This window comes from Stegostoma tigrinum, chromosome 33, assembly GCF_030684315.1.
Source record: "Stegostoma tigrinum isolate sSteTig4 chromosome 33, sSteTig4.hap1, whole genome shotgun sequence".
Taxonomy (NCBI): domain Eukaryota; kingdom Metazoa; phylum Chordata; class Chondrichthyes; order Orectolobiformes; family Stegostomatidae; genus Stegostoma; species Stegostoma tigrinum.
Window position 1 is genome coordinate 35,710,574 of NC_081386.1, and position 19,182 is coordinate 35,729,755.

The 19,182-nt window shown below is 45.1% G+C and overlaps 1 protein-coding gene across 5 annotated transcripts in view; it reads right to left on the reverse strand.

The window, feature by feature from the left end:
* slc24a1 (solute carrier family 24 member 1) overlaps positions 1-17,026 on the reverse strand; it is a 53,681-nt gene extending 36,655 nt beyond the window's left edge. The window contains exons 1-4 of one of the 5 annotated variants that reach the window (XM_059639268.1): positions 16,707-17,026; positions 14,492-16,031; positions 12,037-12,192; positions 3,365-3,418 (exon numbers count right to left, since the gene is read on the reverse strand). In XM_059639268.1, coding sequence (XP_059495251.1) covers positions 3,365-3,418; positions 12,037-12,192; positions 14,492-15,754 — 1,473 coding nt within the window. In that variant the 5' untranslated portion in view covers positions 15,755-16,031; positions 16,707-17,026. The other 4 variants (XM_059639267.1, XM_059639266.1, XM_059639269.1 and 1 more) reach the window with 4 other exon arrangements.
* Positions 17,027-19,182: the final 2,156 nt, after the last annotated feature.

Below are 19,182 nucleotides of genomic sequence, written 5' to 3' on the forward strand. Positions count from 1 at the left end.
TCTGTGGCCTAGTATAGTTTTAGCAAAACTTCCCTTTTTAGTAGGGAAATACTTTGAAATACAGACTTTGCTATTACCTGCTGATGCCAGCTTCTTATAATTTATACAAGAGGATTCCCCAAATCTTCAGTGTCTCTCAATTTAAATAATATTTAGTTCCTCTGTTCTCCCTGCCAAAGGGTGTTACTTCACATTGTATAACACATTCTATATACATTATATTCCATCTGCCAAGTTATGTCTGACTTGCTTAACCTATCTGTATCTCCCTGCGTCAGCCTTACCATTTGCCTTCTTTATTTGTGTCATCTGCAAACCTGGCTATAGTACATTCATTTCCCTCATCCAACTCAGTAATATATATCATGAATAATTGTGGCACCAGCACTGGTCACTCTGGTACACCACTAGTTACAGGTTGCCATTCTGAAATGCCCCCTTCATCCAGCTCTTTGTTTTGTTATTAGTTGGTGAATCCTCTCTCCATGCTAATCTATTACTCCCAACACAAACTTTTATCTGAGGTTGCCTTCTATGTGGTACCTTAATGAACACCTTTAATGAATCCAAATATATGACACATCTGCCGGTTCTCTTTAATCTACCCTCAAAAAACTGCAAGAAATTTATTCGCCACTATTTCCCCTCATAAAACCATGCTGACTCTGCTTATGTTACATATTTCTAAACACACTGCTGGTGCATTCTTTATAATTGATTCTAACACTTTACCAATTACAGGTGTTAAACTAACTGGCCTACAGATTCAAAAACAGAAATTGCTGGAAAATCTCAGCAGGTCTGGCAGCATCCGCAGAGAGATATCAGAGTTAACGTTTCAGGCCAAGTGACCCTTCCTCAGAACCTGTACAGTTTCCTGTTTTTATTTGTCTCCTTCCCATTTTAAATAAAAGTGTTACAATGGCAGCTCTCCAATCCTCTGGTACTTTTCCAGAATCTTAAGGATTCTTGGAAGATTATTCCCAGTGCATCCACTGTCTCTGCAGTACTTCCGTTAATATCCTCGGATTCCATCCATCAGGTCCAGGACGTTTTTTGTTCTTTAACCCTAATAGTTTCCCTAACAGTTTTTCTCCAGAGATAATTGTCTTTACTTTCTCTCCTTCTTTTGCCCCGTTGATTATTTAGTACTTTTGGAATGCTACTGTCTTCTCCTGTGAAGATTGATGCAAGATATTTATTCAACTCCTCTGTTATTTCCCGATTCCCCAGAATTACTTCCCCAGGTTCATTCCTTAAGGGGCTAATGGCATCTCTCTTCTTTGTTTGTATATTTAAAGAAGCTCTTGCTGTCTATTTTGATCATATTTTCTAGTTTATTTTCAAAGTCTTTTTTCACCTTTATTTGTCACCTCTTGTCGATTTTCTAAAACGTTCACAATTCTCTGGCTTCCCACTAGTCTTTATCAAATTGTATGCTTTTTCTTTCAATTTTATGCTATCCATATATTCGTTGGTTAACCAAGGTCGATTTATCCCCTTCTTAGAACCTTTTCTCCCCACTGGGATATATCATTCTTGTGAAACATGAATTGTTTTCTTAAACGTCTGCCTTTGAAGAGCATCCATATTGGTTTTCATTCATATTCAGCATTCAATAGCATTCATGATTATTGCTCCTGAGCAGATCTTTGCACTTTTCTCTTTCTGGCTTCTTGTATATCCTTCACTTTTGGTGGCCTATAGTACCTGGTCCTTAAGGCCCGAAACTACCTTCTAATTGTCTGCCTCTTTCCTCTTTTAAGGCGTTCTTTAAAACTTACCTCTTTGACCAAGATTTTGGCTACTAATCCTAATATTCTCTTTATGTGTCTGAGTGTCAAATTTTGACTGATTATGCACTAATTCTAGGTCTGTTTTATTATGTAAAAGGTGCTACATCAATGTGGGTTGCTGTTGAACATAGTAGGCATTTGTACACTTATATCAGATTCACCCTATGAGCACTGCTTACAAAATGTGTAAGACTTCCTGGATGAACCTCACTCTTCATTCTCTCTGCTTCCCTTGGCTCTCCATATGACTGCACTCTGAGGAATGGCTTGATCAGCATTTTGCCTGGGGTCATTGCACGGCACAACTCTGAACAACCTTTGAAAGGTATCAGAGATAATGGGAACTGCAGATGCTGGAGAATCCAAGATAATCAAATGTGAGGCTGGATGAACACAGCAGGCCAAGCAGCATCTCAGGAGCACAAAAGCTAACGTTTCGGGCCTAGACCCTTCATTACAGAGGGGGATGGGGTGAGGGTTCTGGAATAAATAGGGAGAGAGGGGGAGGCGGACCGAAGATGGAGAGAAAAGAAGATAGGTGGAGAGAGTATAGGTGGGGAGGTAGGGAGGGGATAGGTCAGTCCAGGGAAGACGGACAGGTCAAGGAGGTGGGATGAGGTTAGTAGGTAGGAGATGGGGGTGCGGCTTGGGGTGGGAGGAAGGGATGGGTGAGAGGAAGAACAGGTTAGGGAGGCAGAGACAGGTTGGACTGGTTTTGGGATGCAGTGGGTGGAGGGGAAGAGCTGGGCTGGTTGTGTGGTGCATTGGGGGGAGGGGACGAACTGGGCTGGTTTTGGGATGCGGTGGGGGAAGGGGAGATTTTGAAACTGGTGAAGTCCATGTGGACTTCACCAGCTTCAAAATCTCCCCTTCCCCCACTGCATCCCAAAACCGACTTCACCAGTTTCAAAATCTCCCCTTCCCCCACCGCATCCCTAAACCAGCCCAGTTCGTCCCCTCCCACCACTGCACCACACAACCAGCCCAGCTCTTACCCTCCACCCACTGCATCCCAAAACCAGTCCAACCTGTCTCTGCCTCCCTAACCTGTTCTTCCTCTCACCCATCCCTTCCTCCCACCCCAAGCCGCACCCCCATCTACCGACTAACCTCATCCCACCTCCTTGACCTGTCCGTCTTCCCTGGACTGACCTATCCCCTCCCTACCTCCCCACCTACACTCTCTCCACCTATCTTCTTTTCTCTCCATCTTCGGTCCGCCTCCCCCTCTCTCCCTATTTATTCCAGAACCCTCACCCCATCCCCCTCTCTGATGAAGGGTCTAGGCCCGAAACGTCAGCTTTTGTGCTCCTGAGATGCTGCTTGGCCTGCTGTGTTCATCCAGCCTCACATTTTATAACCTTTGAAAGGTTCCTGGTGGAACAGGCTGGGATTAGAAACTCATCTCTGTAAAGATTGGTGATCCTGTCCTTGGTTGGCTTGTAAATTTTTAACTCACAGTTACTCAGAATTCTCTCCCGGAGCCTTTTGAAGTTATAGACCAAATCACAACCTCTCTCCCAAACCTTATGTCAAAGATCTGAGTCTTTGGTGGTTTAGATTTTTACCTTAAGCCTGTTGTTTTCTTCCTTTTCTTCTTCTTGGCCTTCAGAATCAATACTCTTCATCATGCAAGTAAGAGAAATGGGAAATGATTGATCATTGGGATAGTTAACAGGATTCACTGAAGAAAACATTGAGAGACATAGCTGCTAGTGTCTTGTGACAGATCAAGTCACCGTTTCCCAATGCTTCACAACAAGCGATGGTGAATGCTGTCCTCCCTGTTGAGCTCTTGATTCAAAAAGTCCCTTTCTCCATAACTCTGTGCCCTCCAAATCTAACAGTATACCGACAGGGCTTTGTGGATGGTCAGGTTGGCTGAAATGATCTCCTTGTACTTCTGTTTCTAGAGTCTTTGTCATAATACTGAGGGTGATGTTACTCAATCAAAGAGAGACTGCAAACCAATTCCTAGACAGAACCGCTGTCCACACAGTGAATGGCCGAGGAATGTCAGGTGCTTAGTACAGTGTTATCAAAATCTGAGTTCACAAGTGCTGCACTTTGGAAAGGCAAATCAGGGCAGGACTTATACACTTAGTGGTAAGGTCCTGGGGAGTGTCACTGAACAAAGAGACCTTGGGGTGCTAGTCCATAGATTCTGGATAGTGGTACCCCAGGTCAACAGAACAGTGAAGAAGACATTTGGTAAGCTTGCCTTCATTGGACAGTGCATTGAGAATATGAGTTAGGAGGTCATGTTGCAGCTGTACAGATCATTGATTAGGCCATTACTGGAATACTACGTGCAGTTCTGGTCTCCCTGTTATAGGAAGGATGCTGTAATCCTCCAACGCCTGGCAACATATTTGTAAATTTTTTCTGCACCCTTTCAAGCTTTACCAGCACCCCAAGGTCTCTTTGTTCAGCGACACTCCCCAGGACCTTACCACTGAGTTATAGAGAGAGGCTGGACAGGCTGGGGCTATTTTCCCTGGAGCTTCAGAGGCTGAGGGGTGACCTTATAAAAGTTTATAAAATCATGAGGAGCAAGGATAGGATAAATAGACAAGGTCTTTTCCCTGGGGTAGAGGAATCAAGACTAGAGAGTATAGGTATAAAGTGAGAGGGGAAAGATTTAAAAGGGACCTGAGGGGCAACTTTTCCATGCAGAGGGTGGTGTGTGTACAGAAGTGAACTGCCAGAGGAAGTGGTGGAGGCTGGCACATTTACATTTAAAAAGCATCTGGATGTGTATATGAATAGGAAGTTTTCAGTGGGATATGGGCCAAATGCTGGCAAATGGGACTAAACTTATTTAGAATGAACGAGTTGGAGCAAAGGGTTTGTTTCCATGCTGTACAGCTCTATGACTCAATGAGCCACAGTGCAGCTAAACATGGTTTGTCCAGTGAATGTAATTAGAACAATTGCAGAAACATCATGAACTAGACCAACCACATAAATGCTGTGACTACTAAAGCAGGCCAGAGGCTAGGAATCCTACGGTGAGTAACTCATCTCCTGACTCCCCAAAGCCTGTCCACAAACTACAAGGTACAAGGCAGGATTGTGATCAAGTACTCCCTACTTGCCTGGATGACTGCAGCTCCAACACACTCGAGAATCTTAACAGCATCCAGGATAAAGCAGCCCACTTGGCTGGCACCACATCCACACATGAACTACTTAATACCATCTACAAGGTGCAACACTGCAAAAATTCATGAGGGAACCTGTAGATAGCGCCTTCCAAAACTATGACCACTTCTATCTAGAAGGACAATGGCAGCAAATGCATAGGAACACCACCCCATGAAAATTCCCTTCCAAATCACTCATAATCCTGACTTGGAAATATATTGCCATTCCTATACTGTCACTGGGTCAAAATCCTGGAATTCCCTCCCAAATGACATGTAGGTCTACTGACAGAACATGGGCCACAATGGCTCAAGAAGGAAGCCCACCACCTCCTTTTCAAGGGCAACTAGAGACGGGCAATAAATGCTGAGAAAGCCAGCGACTGCCACACCCTGTAAATAAATGCAGAAAAGAGAGAAAAGGGGTAAGTGAAAGTGTTTGTGGGGGGGGGGGGGGCGCGAGGGTGGTGGAACCATGAGACATAGGAGCAACATTAGGCTATTTGGCCCATCAAGCCTGCTCCATTGTTCAATCATGGCTGATATGTTTCACAATCCCATTCCTTTACCTTCTCCCCATAACCCCTGATTTCCTTACTAATCTAGAACCTATTTACCTCTGTTTTAAATACACACATTGACTTGGCCTCCACAGTCCTCTGCAACAATGAGTCCCGCAGCATCCACCCCCCCCCCACCCCGGCTGAAGAAATTGCTCCTCACCTCAGTTCGAAAGGGTTGTCCCTTCACACTGAGGGTATGCCCTCGACCCCTTGTCTCAGGATAAAGAGAGAGATAGAGAGAGGGAGGAGGGGCTGCATCTCCCTTCGTGGACTTCAGCAAATCTTTATCCTCACATCAACTGTGGCAAGGAGTTTTTTTTTCTTTATTCGTTCATGGGACGTGGCCAGGCAGCATTTAGTCCCCATCCCTAATTGCCCAAAGGGCAGTTAAGAGTCAACCACATTATTGTGGGTCTGGAATCACACGTAGGCCAGACCAGGTAAGGATGGCAGTTTCCTCCCCTAAAGGACATTAGTGAACCAGATGGGTTTTTCTGATAATTGACAATGGATTCACGGTCATCATTAGATACTTAATTCCAGATATTTATTAAATTCAAATTCCACCATCAAATCATGGTGCCCACCAGAACGTTATCTGGGTTTCTGGATTAGCAGTCCAGTGATAATACCACTAGACCATCATCGTCCCGTAACCAGGGGCAACCAAAGCAGAAAAACACTGCAGGAGCTGCTGGGAGTTGGTTAATGAGTTTGAGTCCCAGCTATGAGTATGTTTTACAAAGAACCCCCTACCCTGCCACAACTCTGGGCCAGGAGCCCTGGCTTCAATTACCACCTGTGATAACATCTTTAAAATGGTTGATTAAAAATATCAACAAAGAAAACCCTCTCTTTCCGGAAACGGGATGGAAGTTTTCAGTCAGCCATTTGGAAATGTTGTTGGTCAGGGTCAGCTGTAAGAATGTAAGGAGTTTTCTTGGTCTCTCCCACTGTGCGTAAAGTTGTCTATTTAACATCACTTGTTGCTATGGAAACACATTATGTCATTGACTGCTGGCCAATAAGATCACATTCTAGAATGTGGCTAATAAACTCAGGAACTGCACCAATGCGTGGTCTTGCCAAAAGTCAAAAGTTTATTGAGTTGTTTTTGTTTTTGGAAATGAAAGTGGGCGATTCTCAGCTTGGGAAAGTTCACAAACACCTGGTGTTATTGAATATTGTTTACAGTGGTCACTCACGTCCCAGGATCTAACTCTCCTGCCCCCAGCATCTTCACCATCTCACCATGTGGTGATCATTAACCCCTGACTACAAGATCTCTGATGAATCTTGCCTCACTCCACATACTAGATCTAAAGCAGCCTGCTCCCGGATGGATTCTGCAACGTGCTGCTCTGTGAAACAATCTCTGATACACTCTGCCCCACAGCCGCTGCCCTTCTCACATTGGTCTGCCCTTCTCATTATGAAGTCACTGACCCACTCTATCTCTTTATAAAGCCGCTGACCCCCACTCTCTTCATAAAGTCACTGACCCACTGTATCTGTCTCTCTATACATAAAGCCACCAACCTCGCTCTCTCTCTCTCTTCCTTATGAAACTGCTGACCCTGCTCAATTGCATTTGAAATGCAGTATGATGATGGCAGTTAGTGAGGCTGGTATTCTGCTAACCTGTTAATTTCCATTCACATGTAACAGGCTGCATACTTTATTCATTCATGGGATGAGGGCATCACTGGTCAGGCAGCATTTATTGTCCATCCCTAATAGACCAGAGGGCAGCTAACAGTCAACCACAATGCTGTGGTTCTGGAGGAGGCCAAACCGGGTAAGGATAGCAGATTCCTTCCCTAAAGGACATTAGTGAACCAGATGGGTTTTTCCATTGACTGGCAATGGAATCATGGACATATTAGACTCCTAATTCCAGATATTTATTGAATTTAACTTCCGCCAGCTGCTGTGCCAGGATTCGAACCCAGTTCCCCAGAACATTACCTTGATTAACAGTCTAGTGATAATACCACTGGGCCATTGTCTTCCACTCAGCAGGAGCCTAACCTTTCCATTTAACATGTAACTGCTTGTGACATTCGTTTGGAACCAGGGCTGGAGGGAATATGACTCTGCATAAGATGTTATGCCAATGAGATCCATAGAGAATTAGGCCCTACCACTGACTGTCCAGCTGATACGTGGAGCAGATAAGACCATTTGAAGGTTCAGGTTTGTACTTTGTATAAATTGGAGATACAAGAAACAATTGTCAAACTATCAATCTGGCATTCAATCTCAACAAACACACTGCTAAATTGGTATTTCATACAGAACTGATCCAACTTACAAAGAACAAAGAAACCTACAGCACAGGAACAGGCCCTTCGGCCGTCCAAGCCTGCGCCGATCAAGATCCTCTGTCTGATCTGTCATCTATTTTCTAACGGTCTGTGTCCATTTGCTCCCTGCCCATCCATGTACCTATCCAAATATATCTTAAAAGACGCTAACATGTCTGCGTCTAACACCTCCGCTGGCAACGCGTTCCAGGCACCCACTACCCTCTGTGTAAAGAACTTTCCTTGCATATCTCCCTTAAACTTTCCTCCTCTCACTTTGAACTCATGACCCCTAGTAATTGAGTCCCCCACTCTGGGAAAAACTTTTTGCTATCCACCCTGTCTATACCCCTCATGATTTTGTAGACCTCAATCAGGTCCCCCCTCAATCTCCGTCTTTCTAATGAAAATAATCCTAATCTACTCAACCTCTCTTCATAGCTAGCACCCTCCATACCAGGCAACATCCTGGTGAACCTCCTCTGCACCCTCTCCAAAGCATCCACATCCTTTTGGTAATGTGGCGACCAGAATGATGACACATGACTGTTGCCAAGATGTTAATACCAGTTCCTGAACACAGGAAGTAGGAGCAGGAGTTGCCCGCACACCTCCTCCAACCTGCCTGTTGTTCAATAACATCACAGCAGTTCTTCAATCTCAAACCCACCTTCTAGCGCAATCCTGCATCCACTAATTCCCAGGAATAGAATACGTTTTGAATCTCAGCCTTGAATATAGTGAGCGTCCAGAGCTGTCTGACTCTGAGAATTCCAGATACACAACAATCCAAGTGAAGAAAGTGTTCCATGTATCAATCTTAAATGGTTAACATTTTGTCCTGACACAATGACCCCTAATCATAGGCTCCTCCTGTCAGGGCAAATAACCTCTCAGCATCTGCTCTGTCAAGGTTTCTTTGAATCTTATGTTCTAATGATTCTATATCCCATTATCTCAGTGCTAGGCAGTATAGGTGTATTCTCCTCAATCTTTCATTCCAGGAATCAGCTGAATGAACTTTTGATGCACCATCTCTAAAGTGTGATGTTGTGTAATCACCAGACAAATTACAAATACTTCTGTATAAAAGGCACAGTATAGATGGGCATGTATGTATTTGTGGAGTAGGAGAAAAACATAGATTCTGTATATTAAATGCAGGGAGGGTCTGCCATCAGCATCAATTTAAAGGATGAGAAAATTATTATCAGAATTTGTTTTGAATAATTCATACTATTAGATAAAGAATTATATCATATTTCCTCAAAACCTCTTTGTACTAAGCAAAGACTGGTAACAACAACTTTGAAAATATCAGTAAATGAATGTTGGATTATTAATAAATAGAGGAGTAAGAATGTCTTCAATCACTGTGTGAAATGGCATTGTTAATGTTTTCATGAAGGTTCTCTGTGATGGGTTGTCCAGTGAAATGTAGCCAGAGGAAATTTACATGATGATATTGATAATGTTTCTATAAAGGAAGCCTAAGCAAATATCCCAAAAGATCAAAAGAAAATCAACAGGCAATAGAAGTACCAGTGAAACAACATTAAAGTTAATTAGACTACCATTTATGCTTGAATGCTTCACTGACAGAAAACTTCAAGGAACAGATCCGAGGAGAAAGTTGTACTGAGTGTAATCTTAATCTATAATTAAACACTTTCACTGGATAAACATAAAATCCAATCTGTGAATGAAAAGTGCAAAGGAGGAGCTTGCATTTCTGTAGCTGCATTCCAGACCTCAGGATGTATCAAGCAATTTACAGCCAATTCAATGTTTTTCAGGTCACTGTTGTAAAGACAGGTATGCAACTGCCTGTTCATACACAACAAAATCCCACAAACAGCATTAAAAAAATAAACAGACAATTTGTTTATATGAACAAATGTTGGCTGGGACACTGGGAATACCTCCCCCTCTCTTTGTTTAAATCTTTAATGCTTCTCGGAAAGGGCATTTGATTTAATTGGACCATGATTTAACTTGTCACCCGAAAGACTGCACCTCCAACAGTACAATACGTGTGCGCTATTTCAACCTTGCTACTTGTACTCCAACATGATAAAAAGAAGTTATAGAGACAGTAGGAACTACTGATACTGGAGAATCTGAGATAACACAGTGTGAAGCTGGATGAACACAGCAGGCCAAGCAGCATCAGAGGAGCAGGAAAGCTGATGTTTCGGGTCGGGACCCTTCTTCAGAAATGGGGGAGGGGAAGGGGATACTGAAATAAATAGGGAGACAGGGGGAGGCGGGTGGAAGATGGATAAAGCAGAAGATAGGGTGAGAGGAGACAGACAGGTCAAAAAGGCAGGGTTAGAGCCAGTGAAGGTGGGGAGTTGGAGGGGGAATAGGTAAAAAGATAAAAATGATAAAAAGAAGGCTCTGGTGCAGAGTTCTGGTAAATCAGAGATTTTGAAGGCAGCTTTAAAATAATGAAAGGTAGGGTGGTTGCCTCCTTGAAGATGTTGGCTTTTCAGTTCCACAATAGCTGCTGCTACATGATACACATGATTATAAACGACAGATACAATGGAACACATGGGTCTTCTGGGGTCCATGCTGAACAGGTGTGTGAGGTGCTAAAGCCATTCTTTAGTTATTTGTCTAGTTTGTAGAAATGGGATTAAACAAATCTAGGGAATGCTGTAAAATTATATAATTCTGACCTTTGATGCACAAGAAGGAAGTGGGGAGATGTATCGTTGTGAAACTAGAAGAGGGGGGGAACTGAAGGTGGTCGAACATTGTCTACAGGCAGAGATAGTGACATGACGTGGGTAGCGAATTCTTCCGATTAATGATGAAGACATTCTTTCTGCTAATTGCACTTATGTTTTAGCTGCACAATGCATCCACTTTAATTGTGCTACTTTTGGACAACAAATATTTCTGCATAATGAAGGGCTTCAGACGCCTTGAACCTGGACCGCCTGAAATAAACTCTGAGCTGATCCCAGTTCACCTATTCCTAATTGGCAGAGGAAGGCTTTGTAACCAAGTGAAGAATAGATATCTGCACCTGCATTTAAAATGCATGCAGCTCACCAGGGGCTCAATGTCTTCAGATCACATTTTTAATAGCACTGGTGGAGGTGTTGTAACTATGTTCACACCCCTGCCATTGCTGTTGTGTTAATTCCACAAAAGACATTGGTAGGGGATCTGCTGCTGATGCTAAACATTTGCGAGGAGTAGGCAAACTGAAGTCCTGAAATCCCGAGGCTGCAATTCTCCAGCACCTTAGATTTTGAGGCACTATTACAGTAGCATTGGAATCCTCAAACAATATCCCTGTGCAGCTGTACACAGCAGAAATATTTCCTCAACTGTAGGTACTATTTTTGTTGATGCATAGCCAAAAGCAGATCACAATGAAACATCTCACATCTGGAAGATTTCAGTGGACATCTGGTTGCTGAATTACCCCTCCATCCAAATTCAGGTCAACAAACTTCTGGGAAAGCATTTGAATATACATTTCAAAATTTTTCATCGGAAAAAGGATCATGGTGATTGCTAATACGCATCTCCATGGCAAGCCTCTAACCAATCAGAATCAACTTGCTTGGTCTGAGAAATCAGTTTGACAGTTCACTGTTTTTGCTGCATTTCCATGCCAGTAATGGGTCAACCAACCAGCACCTTCTTCTCATGCTGTATACATTGGTTTCCTTGTCTGGTTTCTTTCTGCTAAGCCCGTTGAGTGCAAGACAAATGGTTTCAACGTCATAGATAATGGGAACTGCAGATGCTGGAGAATCCAAGACACCAAGGTGTGAAGCTGGATGAACACAGCAGGCCAAGCAGTATCTCAGGTGCACAAAAGCTGACGTTTCGGGCCTAGACCGTTCATCAGAGACTCTTCATCCCCCTCTTTGATGAAGGGGCTAGGCTCGAAGCGTCGGCTTTTGTGCCCCTGAGATGCTGCTTGGCCTGCTGTGTTCATCCAGCTTCACACCTTGGTGTCTTGGTTTCAACATCATGTCTCCTTTTAGCATTGTTTAGGGAACTGAGTCAATATCACTGTCATTCTTTACTAATCTCCATTTGAAAGCAAAACCATTAACTTCCACATCACACGGTTTGAGACCATTGCCACTAAGATTTGCTCCCTTGCACAGCTGAAGAGGACACAATGTTATGCTGGATCTCTACCAAGCTTCTGCTAGCCTTTATCAAACACCACTCATCATTGTCTTTTCCTTACCAGCATGCTGGTCAACTCAGTGTCAGCCTTTGCCATGATGTGTCTATCTCTACCTGTACCTGCTTCAGGTTGGGTTGGTGCTGGGTGCTGTTGGGTGGTGTTGGGCTCTGCTGGGCTGTTTGGGAGTGACTGCTTCTCTGATAGGCTCCCCTTGCCCTGTGAAAACAGCAGATGGGGATGAGTAGTTAAGCACATTTCCCTTATGTATTGTGTTGTCATTAAATACTTGGTCATGCCTATTAAGAGCGTGTTTTGTAGAATACATGCAAAACACAGAATGTCCGCTAGTTGGGTTATTTGTCCCTAATCTGTCATAGCATTGTAATTTTTGCTAACCAAATATTGTAAATTTTTCCCTCCTCATCAACTCTATTTTATTCTTCATCTGTGGTTCAGCTATTCAGGGGAAATGCTATGTGTTGCCCTTCACATCCATACAATGCTGTTTGATAAAAATCTGATTCAGTATTTTAAATGATTACAGACTTTAACAAGAAGTAACTATAATAGTTAAAGGTGATGGATTTGAGTAGAAATAGGAGCTGCTACTGAAGCTGACTAAATCAGGAAAGTGTTCATAACTTTTGAGGGAGGTTTAATTGTTTCTTTAAAAGTAGAACCTTTCCCATCTACACAGATACACTACTCACTCCATAATAACATTTGTTCCTTATCTTTGTACTGCTTCTTCCAGACCCTCTTGCTGAAATTGTTGATATTGCTGAGACAGTCAATGTGATTGGTACAAATGTTGTTCAGGAACTCATGCCTGGACCATTTTACGAAATTCCTGTTGACCAGTGCTTCTGGGACCGGGTTCATGAAACAGGTTCAGTGTTTCTGTGAAGTCGTTTATAAAATCCAGGGCTGCACTGTCTACATCTTGAAGTGACCAAAGTGTTCATGGTCTATTTCAGAAACATTAAAAGATTTTTACTGCATCCATTTTCTCACTAAATTTAAGCCAAGTATTAAACAGCAAGTGCTGGAGAAGCTCCATGAGTTATATTGGATTCTAAACGTTAACTCTCTTTCTCTCTTCACAGATGGTACCAGACCTGCTGACTTTCTCCAGAATTTTCCGTTTTTATTACATATTTCCAGCATCCATAATATTCTACTTTTATTATAAGTGAAATACATTCAGTTACCATGTGGTTATTCAATTAAATGATTCTGCAAAATATTATATAAAAAAGATTCAGTTTGCTTTAAACTCACTCGCACCTTTCAATTCACTTACAAATTATCTACTAATGGAATCCTCAAACTGCCAGCGAGCGTCACAAGCTGAGCCACAATTTGCTCACTAGTGATCAGTTTGGGTTCCTCCGGGTGGCTCTGTTTCAAATCTCATCAGAACCGGCTGGACTCGGTGAGTAGTCTCGCCATTCTGCTCTCACTAAGTTTCTAGGTCCACAGTGCAATGTATGTATGTGTGTCATTGAAACGATCTCCAGACCAGACCTATCATTTGTCGCTGGCTCAGAACTTCACCTGCACTTTCTACAGAAGCTGAACATCACTAACTCCACAAAACAGCGTCTGTGAGCCTGAAACTGGACACAGTGCTCCAACTTCACAACGATTCTCCCTGCTCAAACAGCTGGCCACTGCTGCATTTGACAAACACCTCACATCCTCATACACCCTCACACCCTCACACACCCTCATATCCTCAGATACCCTCACATCCTCAAACACCCTCACACCCCCAAACACCCTCACACACCCTCACACACCTTCATGCCTTCAAACACCCTCGTACCCCTAAACACAGTCACACACCCTCACTCCCCCTCAAACATACTCACACCCTCTCACACCCTCACACATCCTCACACCGTCTCACACCCTCACGCACCCTCACACCCTCACACGGGGTTGATGATAGCTGTTCTCCCAGCATTACCAGGCTGCGTTTTACGGGGACATTATTTGAATGAATCAGTCTTGCCATGAGATGGGACATCATTAATGGTTGGAAATGAGAAAGGTGGGTTGTGAGATGGGATGTGTTTTTTGTACTGAACTGAAATCTCTTTCATAGATGTTTGCCTGTACACAAAGTAAACATTGATTTTTTTAAAAAGTCGCAGCTTTTGGCCTTGCGCTGGTCAGGACTAGACCCCAAGAAACAGGCTTGAAAAGGAGATTAAAAACAGAGACTGCTGCAGAAACTCAGCAGGTCTGGCAGCCTCTGTAGGGAGAGAGAGAGAAAAACTGAGTTAATGTTTCGGGTCCTCAAACCTAAGACCCTGTGACCAACCAGCTAACAGACTCTTCTCAATCCCGTGCCTTTTTAATCAAGTCTGGTTCTTGATCCCAGTCGTGAGCCTTCCTTTCTCAGTATTTCCATTACTTCAGGTCTAATGGAGACCATTGCTTTGTCATTGTGAGTGATGAGGCTCCGGGCACTCAGCCAGAGCTGGGATCTAAAGGTGAAAGCACTCACCTTGCCCGAGTTCATCAGCGACATCACTTTAACCACGTTATTGTTGTTAACGATGTTGCCCTTAAACCAGCGCTCCATTTTCGTGTTGAATTTCATGAAGCAGACGTAGCTGATGTATGCAGACAGCAAGAGGAGGCTTTCCCACCACTCGATCAGATTGTCCAGGAAGAAGATGATTAACATGATCAGATCCAAAATGTAGAAGGACACGTCCCGGAACAGGGGCCACCAGGTCAGGTGCAGAATTTCGCGGGAGAAGATTGCGCACATCCCGATAACGAAGAGGATGTTGAAGACGGCCGAGCCCACGATGGTACCGATGCCCACGTTACTGTGCGAAACGAAGACCCCAATCAGGGAGGTGAAGAGCTCGGGAGCAGAGCCTCCCGCTGCCATGAAAGTGGCCCCGGCCACATCGTCCGAGATTTGCAGTTTCTCGATAATTTCCCCTAAAGACGGGACAAAGAATTCATCGCAGACCAGCGCCAGCGCAATGAACATGTAAACCATGCCGGTGGCGTGCAGGACCACCCAGCCCTGCCTGCGCTGTTCCACACTGAACAGGTCCGCCGGGTACTCGCCCTTACTGTGGCCGAGAGGCACCTCCCAGTCCCCGGCCCCGGGGCTCGCTCCGGCCGCGGGGCTGCTGTCCGTGCCCGGGGGAGTTGCAGTCGGGGCCGGAATGATCTCATCCCCCACTCGAATACACCCTTTTAATCGGGGGCCCCCGCTGGCCGCTGCTGAGTCTCGGCCTCCCGGCCTGCTGCTGCTGCTAGGGGTTAGCCCGGCAGAGCGAGTGCGGGTCCCGGGCTTGGAGGTCCAGGGGTTGGGGGTCCGGGGAGCAGGGGTCCCGGGAGAGGGGGTCCCGGGAGAGGGGGTCCCGGGAGAGGGGGTCCGGAGAGCAGGGGGCCCGGGAGACGGGGTCCCGGTAGAGGGGGTCCGGGGAGCAGGGGTCCCGGGAGACGGGGTCCCGGGAGAGGGGGTCCCGGGAGAGGGGGTCCGGGGAGCAGGGGTCCCGGGAGGCGGGGTCTCGGGAGACGGGGTCCCGGGAGAGGGGGTCAGGGCCTTGGCGCTGCCTCTGTCGGTAGTTTGCAGGAGTTTACGGCTCCGGGTGACCAGTTGGCCCGGGGATGGTGGCGCTGTCCGCGGTGCTGAAAGCCCCAAGTCGCCGCTGAGCAGCTGGTGGACGGAGCAAATGATCAATCCGGAAACCAGAAAGAGAACCCGGTGACAGCAAAGCTTCCTCCTCGGGCTCAGGTACATAGCTGTCCCTGCAAAGGACGGGGTGCGGGTGCTGGGGGTCCCTTTTAAATAACCATCGGCTGGTGTTGGAGAATCGAAACGCAGAGCTCCACCATGAAAGGATCTCTTGCTGATGATTTATTCCCCACTTGTTGCTTCCTTTGGGGTCACACTGTTCCCTTTACTGCTGATCCTGGAGCTGGCTGAGATTTTGTGTTGATGGGCAGTGGGGCTGCTTGTGAATATTGCGATTTAGGTTACAGAAACATTGTCCAGTGAGCTCCTCTTTAACCTCTCTCTGTGGGGAAAAGAAACAGAAAGTTATCAAACTAAAAAAAACCACACAGGCAGGGATTATCGGGGCATGTACAAACCGCTCTCCGTTCCTGGAGCAGTGAAAGTGAACCTTAGCGCGATTTCCAATTCCAAACCCCTTCAGACGCAGGCAGCTTTTCTTTTTAAGTAGCTTAGGGAAAGCGAGAGAAGGCGACCGTTTGAAGTGAGAAGCTTTAACCACATCTACCCAGGAGCTGTCTCTGAAATGACCTGATATCTGGGGCTGCGATCCCTTTACTTCCTGCTCATTCTCTCTCACGGGACAGAACGAAAAACTTCGTGCTCCGCTTCTGCCTCACATCATGAATCTGTTTCCGTTTAATTTGCTTCTGAATAATCCACAGAATCAAATGCCCATGAGCTTGGATTAAAATATTCCGATTGTCGCTCTCAGTTTGTTGGGTTAGATTCAAAAAATTCAATAAAAGGGGATGATCAAATCGCGAAGCCTCCACCGGAGGGTCTGACCCGATATTCCCTGGAACCTGTTCCTGGAGTCCGCCTGGAGGGGTTGGTTGGGGTGGGGGGGAGGGGGGGCGGGGGTCACTCGTTTTCCGTCCGGGAAAGTCTCGGATAGGACAAGGACGAATGTCCTGAAGCTAATCCCGGGTCAAGTGTGAAGGACATTAGCAGTTACCTGACTAAGAGCCTAAAGCGATTAACCGCCTTTCAGACAACTGAACACGAACAGGAACGACCGTGACCTCAGCACTCCACAGAAAGAGTTTCACTCTGTCCCAGAAAATAATCATCTTCCTTTCCTTGTTATTGGTCATTCTGTCCGATTCCGCGGCAATCTCACTGTTACAGACCATGAAATAAGCCGCCTGCTGCATCTTGGCAATCGCCTGTAAACGATCTGATGACCGATAACGGTCAGTGTCAGACCCGCGGAGGGAGGGAACAGCACCCCGGGCCATCAGCTCCTCGCCTCAGTGATCAGCGTTCCCTGCCACTTCCTTCAGGTGCTGGTATATTGCACTAAAACAAAAGTTGCCGGAAAAGCTCAGCAGGTCTGGCAGCATCTGTGAAGAAAAAAGGATCAGAGTTAATATTTCGGATCCCGTGATCCTTCCTCAGAACAAATACACTGGGACCCCGTTTGAGTTTCACTTCTGATGTTTAACACTTCTGCGCGATTCTTTAATTCGTTTTGTTTGAAATTATTCGAAATATGTATATGGATATCTCTATTTGAAAACTGCCCCAGAAGCTGGAGATCTGAAATAAACACGGAAAATACTGGAGAAACTCAGCAGGTCTAGCAGGATCTGTGGAGAGAGAAAAAATGTTAATGTTTCGAATCCAATATGATTCTTCTTCCAAACTCTGAACAGATGGAAATGACAACACCGTCCTGTTAGCTGTCCAAAGCTTGGGAATGATAACAGCCTGACAAAATCATCCTGATAGAATCATACCTTACAGAAAATGTCCCAGACGCCACCATCACCATCCCTGGATATGTCCCACTGACAGGACACACCCTGCAGAGGTGATGATACATTGGGGTATAGTTGGGAGAGAGTTGCCCAGGAGTCCCATGTTGAACAACACTTGGGGGAAGCACTGAGGAGATGACAAGAGCGCAAAATGTCCTCTAGGTGGGGATTTCAATGTCCACCACCAAGAGTGACTCAGCAGCAGTAATACTGATCGAGCTGATTGGGTCCTAAAGGACATAGCTGCTGGAATGGGTCAGCAGCAGGTGGTGAGGGAACCAACAAGATGGAAAAACACACTTGATCTCATGCTCACTAATCTGCACCTGTCCATGACAGTGTCAGTAAAAATGGTCACCACACAGTCCTTGTGGAGACAAAGTACCATCTTCACATCAAAGATAGTCCCTTACAACATAAATGGGACAGAATTTGGACAGATCAAACAGCTCAGCACTGGGCACCAATGAGGAGCCGTAGACCATAAACTGCAGCTGAACTGAATTCAAACATAATCTGTAATCTCACGGTCCAGCACATTTCCCCACTCTGCCATTACCATCAAGCCAGGGAGTCAACCCTGCTTCAATAAGGACAGCAGGAGAGCATGCCCAGAACAGCACTGACATATATAAAAATCAGGCATTAACCTGTGAAACAACAACACAGGACTATTTCTGTGCCATACTGTGATAGACAGAGCTGAGTGATCTCATAGCCAAAGGATCAGATTCAAGGTCTGCACATATCCAGTTGCGAAAGGTGGCGGGCAATTAAACAATTCACTGGAGGAGAAAGTTCCACAAATATCCCCATCTTCAATACTGGGGTAGCCCAGCACATCAGTACAAAGACAAGGCTAAACTATTTGCAACCATATCAGCCAGACGTGTTGAGTGAATGGTCCATTTTGAGGTCCCCAGCTTCTCAGATGATAGTCTTCAACTGAATTGATTTACTTTATACAATATCAAGAAACAGGCGGAGGCACTGGATATTGTTAGTGCTGTGGACCCTGACAACAACATTCCTGTAACTCTATTGAAGACTTGAGTTACAGAACTAGCTGCATCCCCTTCCTAAGCTGTTCCAGCACAGCAACAACACTGGTAAATACCTGACAAATTGGAAAATTGCTCAAATATGTTCTGTCCAAAAAAAACCCATAAAAATCCAACCAGGCCAATTACTGCCCCATCAATCTACTCTCCATTATCATCAAAATGATGGAAGATGTCATCAATCTGTTCAGCAGTAACCTGCTTAGTGACGCTCAGTTTGGGTTTTGCTGAGGTCAATCACCACCAGCTGCTTCATTAATGAGCTTTCCTCAATGGTAATGTCCGAAGAGGGGATGCTCACTGACAGTTGCACAATGTTCAGCACCATTCATGACTTCTCAGATAATCACACTGTCAACATCCATATGCAGCAGGACCAATGTCATGAGCAGCAGCAATCATACTCAAAAATAAGATGTCAACCTGTTGATGCTACAACACAGGATTCCCTGCATGCTAAAAGATGGACCAGCATGCAATAGACAGAGCTAAATGATCCCATAACTAACAGACAAGATCTAAGTTTTGCAATGCCACCACATCCATTTGTAAGCCTGACAAGTGACAAGTAACATTTGCACCACACAAGTGGCAGGCAATGACCATCTCC